General features: G+C 33.9%; 1 protein-coding gene across 1 annotated transcript; it reads left to right on the top strand.

The window, feature by feature from the left end:
- Nucleotides 1-3,348: 3,348 nt before the first annotated feature.
- On the top strand, nucleotides 3,349-7,083 carry LOC21401901 (protein SIEVE ELEMENT OCCLUSION B). The gene is made up of 7 exons (XM_010104625.2): nucleotides 3,349-3,630; nucleotides 3,789-3,887; nucleotides 4,224-4,669; nucleotides 4,764-4,873; nucleotides 5,099-5,238; nucleotides 5,321-5,827; nucleotides 6,240-7,083. Exons 1-7 carry the CDS (start codon nucleotides 3,415-3,417, stop codon nucleotides 6,858-6,860), a joined length of 2,139 nt encoding a protein of 712 aa, XP_010102927.1. The 5' UTR covers nucleotides 3,349-3,414; the 3' UTR covers nucleotides 6,861-7,083.
- Nucleotides 7,084-10,837: the final 3,754 nt, after the last annotated feature.

The raw sequence follows: 10,837 nt of genomic DNA, 5'->3' as shown, positions 1-10,837 counted from the left end.
GTGTTTGTGTAGTAAGCTAGAAGTTTTATATGGGGTTTATGGGATCATCACCGAAACTAGGTATGGAAAATTCAAATTCCTCTCTAAACCATTAACATTGAAATTGATTATATGAATAATACAAAGTGTACCGACAATTTTTTCTAACTTTCTAGTGGAATTGATACTTTCGAAATTATAGAAATTACATTGGATACGATCATGATAAATAAGACAAAAAAATTAAGTGAAATAAATTTTATGGCTACTACATAAATAAATCAGGTAAATATGGTGTAGCACGTGAAATTATTATAATGCTTAAGTTTGTACTTTTCTTTATCTTTTTGGATTGAAATCCTTACGTTTGAATATTTACCTATGCATGGAGACGTAGGATGACGGTTAATCTCAAGTGTGATATATATATATATATATATATACACACACACACATATCAGAAGCATTATAATAAGAGCTTTTACAAGAGAAATTATATCAAAAGTTCATTAAAAACGATTTCCTTGCATGTGTTTGCGTACGAAATTCCTTTCTTTTGGAACATCATGATCATGTCTAGTTTCTTTTGCCGACGTGTGGAAATTTTAATGCCAATGCCTTTATCAATTCCTTGATATTAGAACATTGTCTCATTATGTACTTCTCGTCGATATAATTCCTTATCTCTCTCTCTCTCTCTCTCTCTCTCTCTCTCTCTCTCTCTCCGTCTCTTTTTTCCTTTTCCTTTTTCTGTCAAAAGAGTAAAGTTTTGGTCCCACGAGGCAATTAAACAGTAATTAAACTTAAATCCGATGTATATCTTGTAAACGCGAGGTTCGAATTCTAATCAAAATGAAACAAAAAAGATATTCATGAGGCCTAAGTTCAGATTTGAAAAGGTGATATCATAATATTGTACTAGACATAGAAGAATTAACTACCATGGTGTCCCTTGTTTCTCTTTTTTAGACCCTGCAGATGATCATTGCCTTTAGATAAAATGATTTTTTTTTTTTTTTGCTAAATAGAAAAATGATTTTTTACTTGCACATACTACATATTTCAAGGTTTACATTGAGTAGAATCGGAATTGTATTTTTAAAATTTCATATTAGTTACTGTATTAGATGCCAACATGTCACTGAGTTAGACGTAATGGTTATATATATATATATATATATATATATCAATAATAGTTGAGTTTTTTAATCAACTTTTACATTATCTTCGTTATCTGTAATTAAATCATTTTTTACAAAAACCAAATTAGTCCCTTCAGATTTATGGAAAAAATTCCAATAGGGAAAGTTAATATCAAAATTTAATGAATTAAAAGGGGCAATATGAGCTTTAAATGTGCTAGCACGATTAAGCACGTGAGTCAGCATAGCACGACATATAAGTACATGGACTAATAGGCCGTTTCAAGTCTGTGGGGACTTGTCAGTCAGAATAAATAGTGGGCCGCGTCAAGCACGACACCATAGTATAATTGTGTCAAATTTAATTGAGTTGTACAGACACAACACAATTCATTTGACAGCTCTAACTCAGAAACTCATATGAGTTTATCTAGTGAGACACCACTCTAATTAGATGAATAATAAATTTGAACATCCTAAGTTTAAATTTTACTAAAAAAGATTTTTAAATGTTTCGACCAATGAGATTTATGAGTTGTCTTATTAATTATTAATTCCCGGGAAAAAAAAAAAAAAAAAAAAAAAAAAAAAAAACAAAACTTATTGATCCTTCAAACCCTTCAAACAAAATATACACAAAGAATTTGAGTACTTGTACAGGATTAAGAAATTCAATGGTAAACGTTGATTCTCTATAATCATTATTAACCCTTCTAGAAGAGTTCTAATTTTTTACCTAAAGAAGAAAAATGGTCAAGTATGAAGATTAAAGAGCTCAAAATAAAAGGTCAGACAGCAATTGAATGTTTCTGCGTGGTGTTTAAACCAACTTCTCCTCTTATTCATAACATATTCAGTCCTTAGATCTGGTGATTCCTTGAAAATAACTCCTCTTCTTTCTACATCTCTAGAGTTTCAGTCCTTAGATCTGAGAAATTTCAAAACGAGCGTCAATGAATCATTAAAAAAAAAAAAAAGAAAAAAGAAAGAAAGAAAGAAAGAAAGAAAGAGGAATCAATGAAAAATCAATCATGAGACAAACTGTTCATAGGCAAGCACCATAGTCCTAGCATTGTTCTTTATTTCTTCTCACCTCTTTTTCTTTTTCCTTTTTCTGTTTTTTTTTTTTAAACTTTTTTCTTTGGAAATAAAATACTCCCAAGTGGCACCCCTTTCCTGCATATAACCTATTACTGTATGCAGCACAACATGGCAATTCTCCGTATCCCTTTTTGGTAAATGCAAAACTGTCCTTAATTAATCCCAAATCCTTAAGGTAGATAGATTAGATCCTCCCTAACAAATCTGTTTTTGTGGAAAAGGACTTGTTTTAACAGAACCAAGAGAAAAGGTTCATTTTGGTGTTAAGCATCGAAACTATATAATATAAGCATGCATATATAAATATATGTATATATATATATATAATTAATCTTATCAATTCTACTTTAGTTTTGATTTTTCAAACGTCACAAAGTTGATCCTTAAAATTTTATTCTGTTTCAGTTTCGGTCATTTTGTTAGATTAGTGTTAAATATTTAACGGAATCTGTAGAAATTATGGACAAATTGAAAACATATGAAGTTTAAAAGACTAAAATAATACAAAAAACTAAAAGTTAATTTTCACATATAGACTTCAAATTTTGGCTGTTTCTAATTTTAGACTTTAATTTACACATAATCTATCAAATTTTAACGCTTAGTTAATGGAAAGACCGCAACTGAAACAAAATAAAACTTCAAGGATCATCTGTGGTACGATGAAACTTGTTATAGAGATTAGTGTAAACCTCATGAACCATTTGTGTAATTAATCCATATCAAACGTGGTACGATGAAACTTGTTATATCTCAAATGAGTGAAAAGTATATTTCATATGGAATATAGCCTCTTATCATTTATGTTACTCTAAGTGTAACAAACGCTAGTTTCCCTTTGAGCTATCTTCAGATTGTTTCATGATCTTTCTTTCTACTAAGTTTCTTTCCAAATTCCCTTTTGACTGAACACATCAAACATGCAAGACCCTTTATACTGTAGACATAATTAGGGCCACCACAATATCCAAATTTAATTTTAAGTCTTATCCAACTATGCAATGGCTTTAGCTTTGTTTAGACTCACTTCACAAGCAAGGTACTTGTTCATTTAGGCTTTATTCCATTTCCTCATCACTATATAAACCTTTCATTTTGTTCAATCTTCCTCACCACATAACAAAACACTATCCCTCTCTTAAACCATTGTTAGACATTTTCCCAAAAAAAAACAAAAAAAAAAAAGATCATCATGGCCACCAATTTCCAACAGGCATTGGTTCCTCACCCTGCCAAGAGAGACCCGATGCAAAGAAGGTTCAACCAATCTGATGACAACATGCTGGTGAAGCAGATCCGCGAGACTCATAACGCGGAGAGTCACTACCTCGTCGACGTCAGACCTGTTCTCCATGTCATTGAGGACATTTTGCGCAGGGCTGCTCCTGGCATCGATGGTATCATAAATGTATAGTTTCTCTCCTGTCTCTTCCACTTTTTCTGTGCTAAAGTCAAGTTTGTCTCAAGAATAAGATTTCTCTCTACACTTTACACTTTCGAGAAGTTGTCTTGAGTGTTTTTGTTTCGTTGTGTTTGGTGGGTGACTTGCTTTAGTCTTGATTGCAGGGCACACATGACGCATTATTGGATGACAAAGCCGTTGTGGCTACTTTTGATGACATGTTGGATGGACTGTGTCAAATTATTCATAAGATTTCCTGCGAGGTCGGTTGAAGTTCGGAATTTAACATTGTAGTTCCTTTCAAAATTATTTGTATTCTATTTCCTAGTGCTGGCTATAATTTCCTTGTTTTAAATGAACCAGTTTATTAGTACTCATTTTCCTCATAAAAGCATTCCTCTTTACAGTAAAAGCATACTTCTTTTTAAAAGAAGGCAAGTCTTCCTTGTCTTTCCCAAGCAAAATGGTTCTTCTTTTCCCTTTCTAATAAGTTGCATTAAGGGGAAAACAACTATATTAAGTGGCTAGAGAACAATTACTTGCTAGTGAAAAGGAACCCCCCCAAAAAAAATGACTTATTCAATTACTTGTTTTGGCAGATGTTTTGCAAGTGCTCAGGAGGAGATCTGCATGGATCAACTCTGGCTTTATTCAAGATGCTTTCAAACTATCCATGGGAAGCAAAAGTGGTCCTAACCTTGGCTGGTTTCTCCACCACTTATGGCGAGTTCTGGCTTGTGGCTCAGCTCTGCACAACAACTCCACTGGCCAAGGCTGTGGCCCACCTGAAGCAAGTCTCGGACATCTTAGAGAATTCCCAAGCACTGAAGCCTCAACTCGAAGCAATCAACAAGCTCCTCAACGCCGTTGTCAACGTGACAAAACGAATCATCGAGTTCAATGAGCTACCAACAGAGTACCTTCCACATGACTCGCCACAAGTAGCAGTTGTAAGGGCTCATATTCCTTCTGCAGCCTATTGGACGATTCGGAGCGTAGTCGCTTGTGCCTGGCAGGTTGCTAGCTTCACGGATATTAGATACGAGTAAGGCACTAGAAAACGACGACATATTAAAATTCAATCTTAAAACATTTTGGAAAATTAATTGAAGCTATGTTTATTTATCTACACATCGCAGGCACATGTCATCAACCTCGGAGATATGGGAATTGTCAAGCTCGGCTCATAAGCTGAAAAATATTCATGATCTCCTTGCTGCAGAACTTGACGGTTGCCGTAAATTTATAGGTAAGACCTTTTCCATTCATTCCAAGAAATACAAATACAAAGTATCTCACTATCTCTTACATAAAGTTGGAGATCAGCTTAAACAGTACACTCAACTTTTCACTGCTAAACCTTCAAACTACTCTTGTAGATGCTTGTTACAAAATGTATGTCTCTTTTAGTTCCCTTCTGAAATTGTCATATGAAGTACTGATGAATAAGTAATAAAATTTAAATGGGGTTCAGAGGAAAGGAGATATGAAGAGGAATACAGGAACCTCATACGCCTTCTTGAGATCGCCCATCTGGACAACATGAAGGTTCTCAAGGCTTTGATTTCCACTAGGGATGATCAGCCCCTCGTGTTCGGTAACCCGAAAGCAAGGGTAATTCACTCTTCTGAAACTCACTCACTGCATTTCCTTGAATCAGTAATCTCAATAATACACTAAACCGAATCAAACACAGGTTAGCATTGACGGCTTAAGGAGAAAGCATGTGCTGCTTCTGATCTCTGATCTTGATCTATCGCACGAAGAGATTGCAATTCTTTACAGCACGTATGATATGAGGCTGAAGCACGATGGGATGTACGATGTTCACGTGAAAGGTGCTTCATACGAGCTGGTGTGGATCCCAATTGTGGATAGGATAGTGAGTTGGGATGAAGGTCACCAAAAGAAATTCTCGGATCTGCTAACATTGATGCCATGGCACAGCGTGCACAGCCCTCAGATAATCGAGCCTCCGGTTGTTAAATACATCAGAGAGAAGTGGAATTTCGACAAGAAATTGATCCTAGTGTCATTGGACCCACAAGGAAAGGTGTCCTCCAGAAATGCCGCGCACATGATGTGGATCTGGGGCAACGCGGCCTTCCCATTCAGTGATGGGAAAGAGGAAGCATTGTGGGATGCAGAGAGTTGGACTCTGAAGCTTCTTGTTGATGGCATTGATGCTGAAATACTTCAATGGGTACTTTTCATATCTTCGTCAATAATTTCTCAATTAATTTTCTTCATGAATATGATACTTTATCATACAAAAGAACACTTTCCTACAGTGATTAATCACCGCAGAAATTTAGTTAGATCACACACAGGCATACGATAGCGGTGTTTGATCACTACAAAAATTTAGTTAAATCACACATAATCAGATAGTAATAATTGATCACACACAGTCGAATGATAATGGTGTTTGAAAATATGTTAATACTCGCTCATTTGATCAATTGCACAAATTTAGCGATTGATCACTACACAAACTTAGTCAAATCGCACACAATAACATAACAGTAACTGATCACTATCCAAATTTAGTTAAATCACGCGTAATCATATATGGTAGTGTTTGAAAATATACTAATATCTTCTCATTTCGTCAGATTGCGCAAGGGAAATACATATGCCTGTACGGAGGCGACGACATTAATTGGATCAGAGAATTCACCAGCAGAGCAAAGGTAGTGGCACAGGCTCTCGGCATCCAGTTGGAGATGATCTACGTCGGGAAGAGCAACGTGCCAAAAGAGCGGCTGCGGAAAATTAACTCCACCATTGAAACCGAAGGCCTCAGCCAGATCTGGCCCGAGATGACATCCATCTGGTTCTTCTGGTCCAGGCTCGAAAGCATGAGGTGCTCGAAAGCACGGTACGGGAAGACCATAGAGGCCGACCCGGTGCTTAAGGAGATCATGACCCTGCTCAGCTACGACGGCAGCGACCAGGGCTGGGTCTCGGTCTGGCGTGGCCAGTCGGAGATGGCCCGAGCCAATGGCCAGCTGGCGCTCCAGACCCTGAAAGAGTTTCAGCAATGGGAGACTCAGGCTAAGCAGATGGGATTGATCCCGGCATACGATGAGGAGCTGAAGAAGCGCCACTCGCCGCAGCATTGCACCCGCCTGATCCTTCCGGGGCTCGGGCAGGACATCCCGCAGAAGGTGGTCTGCACGGAGTGTGGGCGGGAGATGGAGAAGTTCTTCATGTTCCGCTGCTGCACCGATTGATAAAGAGTTTGTGTGGTTGTATGAGTATGCGTCTACTTTTTTAGTCTGATGTATTATGTTTGGTTTGTGATGTTTGTTGTTCTCATATTTCCTTCTAAGCTTTATAGGTTTGCCATTGTAATACTAAGAAGATGTTTGGTGTAAAATGTGTTGTGACTCTAGCTATTGAGTCTGTGCTACTTCTACGTTTGGTGTCTAAGATAGTACAAGAATAGTACCTTTATACCATATTGAGTACTAAATTCTCTCTCTCTCTCTCTCTCTCTCTCTCTCTCTCTCTCTCTCTCTCTCTATACTTATTGATTAATTTGTCAAACTAAAACTAAAGCTAAAATGTTACATGCATTTGGGTCGAATGTTTATAATTTGGAAGGAATATTCTTTGGACCTTAGCCCAGTGAATTTGGCTGTCCTGAGACTAGTAAAAAATTAGGCCTATGTAACTCCCGTTTAAACCAATTGAACAAGGAAACAAATTTTTTTTTTAAGTTAATATAAGAGTTTTTTTTTTTTTTTTTCCAGACTAGGTTTTTCTGCTAGAGAGTTTTAACTAGGTCTCACTTAATTTTCTTGATGAAGAGAGCAGATCTTTTTTCATTGTTGTTGTTTCCTTTGCTTTTTGCAAGGTCGTTTTTCTATTCGCTTTTGTTAACCTTAGCACTTGTGCCTTGATTTTTAATTTTTTTTAATTTTTTTAATTTTTTTTTCTTTTTTATCAATAATTAGAGTGAGAAGTTTAACATAGAACGAGTTATTTAGTAATGTTAACTTAAGCAGGTTCTCTAATAGCAGTTTTTTTCAAGTTAATGTGAGTCAAGGAGACATAGAATTACATATCTATTAATTTTAAGACGGCAAAATATTTGATTTTTAATTATTTGTTAACCTTAGCTCTTGTGGCTTGATTTTTAATTTTTTAAATTTTTTTCTTTTTATCAATAATTAGAGTTAGAAGTTTAATATAGAACGAGTTATTTAGTGAGTGTCAACTTAAGCAAGTTCTTTAATAACAGTTTTTTTTTCAAGTTAATGTGAGTCAAAGACACATAAAATTACATACCTATTCATTTTAAGACAGCAAAATATTTGATTTTTAATTATTTGTTAACCTTAGCCCTTGTGGCTTGATTTTTAAATTTTTTTATTTTTAAATTTTTTTATTTTTAAATTTTTTTTCTTTTTATCAATAATTAGAGTGAGAAATTTAATATAGAACGAATTATTTAATGGGTGTCAACTTAAACGCGTTCTTTAATAACAATTTTTTCTTTTTTTTAAGTTAATGTGAGTCAAAGGACACATAGAATTACATACTTATTCATTTTAAGACGGCAAAATATTTGTATGTGATTGAACTAGATCAAACCCAACATCTTCTCAAAAGAACGAGCCCTTACTACATCCACTAAATAAAAAGGAAAATTCATGTACTAGGAAAAAAAAAAAAAAAAAACAGCTATTAATCTCCCAATTTTGCAGAATCCTTCTCTTTTTTATTCTTTCCACGCTATGCCACCAAAAAATAATTAATTAATTAATTAATTAAACTATGCAATCCCCTAATCTATGGAGGCTTTAGATATAAATTAATAGACAATAAAAATGGAGGCTTTAGATATAACTAGGTCTCTATTGTCTTTGAGGAACGTAGAACCGGGATAATCAAACTTGTTTATTTGCTTAAATGGAGATTGTTTACAATAGCTAAGTTCTAATTAACAATATCAGGCGCTGAAAATTTTAGATAGAACCGGGATAATCAAACTTGTTTCTTTGCTTAAATGGAGATTGTTTACAATAGCTAAGTTCTAATTAACAATATCAGGCGCTGAAAATTTTAGATTTGTATTTAGTTGGTGGATTCGTGTTATAGTTTAGATCATGGTTCGTCGCTCGCTATAATATTTTTTCACACAAAAAAAAAAAACACGCAAATCGAGAATGATTCTGAATCCATAAACTAAACATAAATTAGTAATTACAGCTTAGAAAGACCATGAGAAACAGAGTCTAAAATACAATTTTAGACAAATTCAAAAGCATGTCTGAACAAAACAACTAGTGCCCCACAAAGTCTATTATTATTTTCTTAAATTCGCTTTAGTCAACTTTTGTGCATTTTTCTAATAGATCTAGCAAGATACGTTATTCATATATCGTTTTTCAGGTGAAACCCCTTTCCCTTTTTCCTTCTCTACCTCTCATTTTATTCCCAAAGACTTGAAAGAAAAAAGTAGCAACGAACACACGGGCAAATTCATCCAATCATAGTTGCGATATATACTCCATAGGGTAAGTTTGGTTGGGAAAAAAGAAAGGAAAAGAATGAAAAAGAATATGAATATGATGTTTAGTTACTTTTTAAAAAGATGAATCGTCATTTTAATCATTTTAAGTGACGTTTATTTCAAGAATTATGTCTAATTTAATATTATAATTATTAATTTTACTACATTATTTTTCTCTCAAAAAAAATTTAAATTTTAAAAATTAAAATAATAAACATTATTTTAAACTCAAAAACCAAACGTCACCCTAAATGAACAATTACTATCTATTTTTGGAGATTGACATAAACTAGTGATTTTGTAGATTGAAGGAAAGATAAAGCATTCGAATTTTGTTGGAGATTGACAGAAACTAGTGATTTTGTAGATTGAAGGAAAGATAAAGCATTCAAGCTTTGTTAGAGATTGACAGAAACTAGTGATTTTGTATCAGAGCTGGTAAAGCAAAAGGGAAATCGGCAAAGACTCGTCTTTTGCAAATTTTTGTTAAATATTTTTTTATGTTTTTTTTTTTTTATTTTGCTAAAAAGAATTGTTGTATATATGTATATATTTAAGAAAGGGTAGCTTCGTCCAAATGACCAAATGAAAATAATTACATTCTATTCCATAATATTCTTAAAATTACGATCAAACAAATGAATTAGATTTTTTTTTCATTCTATTCCTATTTTTATTACCATTATTATTCTCCACTACTACTAAACGCACTGGTAATGTTTTAAAGTAATAATTGTCTCCTTTAGTGTAGCAAATAATAATAATAATAATAACAATTTTTGAATCCTATTCTTTGTACATTCTCTTATTCCAGGGGAAGGGTGAAGGAAGACAAGTTTATTTTCACCGTCACAACGCCAATGTTATGAGAAAAACCGATAAAATAATGACCAAGTTTAGTGAAGGGGCGATATGTTCCAGTTTGGAATGATGAAGTTACCTCTACTTATTTACTGAAACTTAATCAGACTGGATTTTCAAGACCAAGAATCATATATTCTACTTGATATTGGAACTGCCTAATTGCATATTCCAAGCATCAAAATGCGTGACATAACAATTAGTCTTCATTAAATTATAAAATAGAAAACAAAAGTCACTAGGAGTAGACCAAGAATTAGTGACGATCCATCCATGATACTTTTCAATTTTTTTCTCTCTCATAATCTGTAGAGATCTTGTCTAATCACGTTGTTATTTTCATTAGTCAAGCTTTCCAGGTAACAAAATATTAAAAATGAAGTCAACAATGACAACAACAGTCATTGGTCAAACAATCAAAGCTACTTAACCCAGGAAATAAGCATGGGTAATCATTCACAAAAGTGCTTACCTTCCATCATAAACTCACAATTTACAACAATGAGAAAAGCTGGTTGGAGAGCGGAATTCCTTACTGGAAAATTGTAATGGTACTACGTACTAGCGTTTTCTTAAATAGAAGCTATTCGTTCACTTCATAAATTCGAGTTTTTAATTCGAGCTGAGATGTGATATTTTTTTAAAATTTTTCACTATAGTAGAAAAAGTTAAATGTGACATTTTTTTAAAAACTTTTTACTGTAAAAATCTAAAACTGAAAACTCAAATCGGTTAAATGAACGAGGTGTAAATAATTCAATAAACATTCGTCTCCACTTTTTTTTGCTTCTTTTTTTTCTCCCCCTTTTCTTGTCCTATTGTGGTCAA

Source organism: Morus notabilis, unplaced genomic scaffold (assembly GCF_000414095.1).
Source record: "Morus notabilis unplaced genomic scaffold, ASM41409v2 Scaffold333, whole genome shotgun sequence".
In the NCBI taxonomy this organism is placed as follows: Eukaryota; Viridiplantae; Streptophyta; class Magnoliopsida; order Rosales; family Moraceae; genus Morus; species Morus notabilis.
This window is presented reverse-complemented; position numbering and strand designations above follow the sequence as displayed.

Bases quoted from the DNA above. Each gene is read 5' to 3' on its own strand.
- LOC21401901 (XM_010104625.2), top strand. From the start codon at position 3,415: ATGGCCACCAATTTCCAACAGGCATTGGTTCCTCACCCTGCCAAGAGA. The intron at 3,631-3,788 runs GTATAGTTTCTC...TCTTGATTGCAG, and splicing joins GCATCGATGGTATCATAAAT to GGCACACATGACGCATTATT. The intron at 5,239-5,320 runs GTAATTCACTCT...AATCAAACACAG, and splicing joins TCGGTAACCCGAAAGCAAGG to GTTAGCATTGACGGCTTAAG.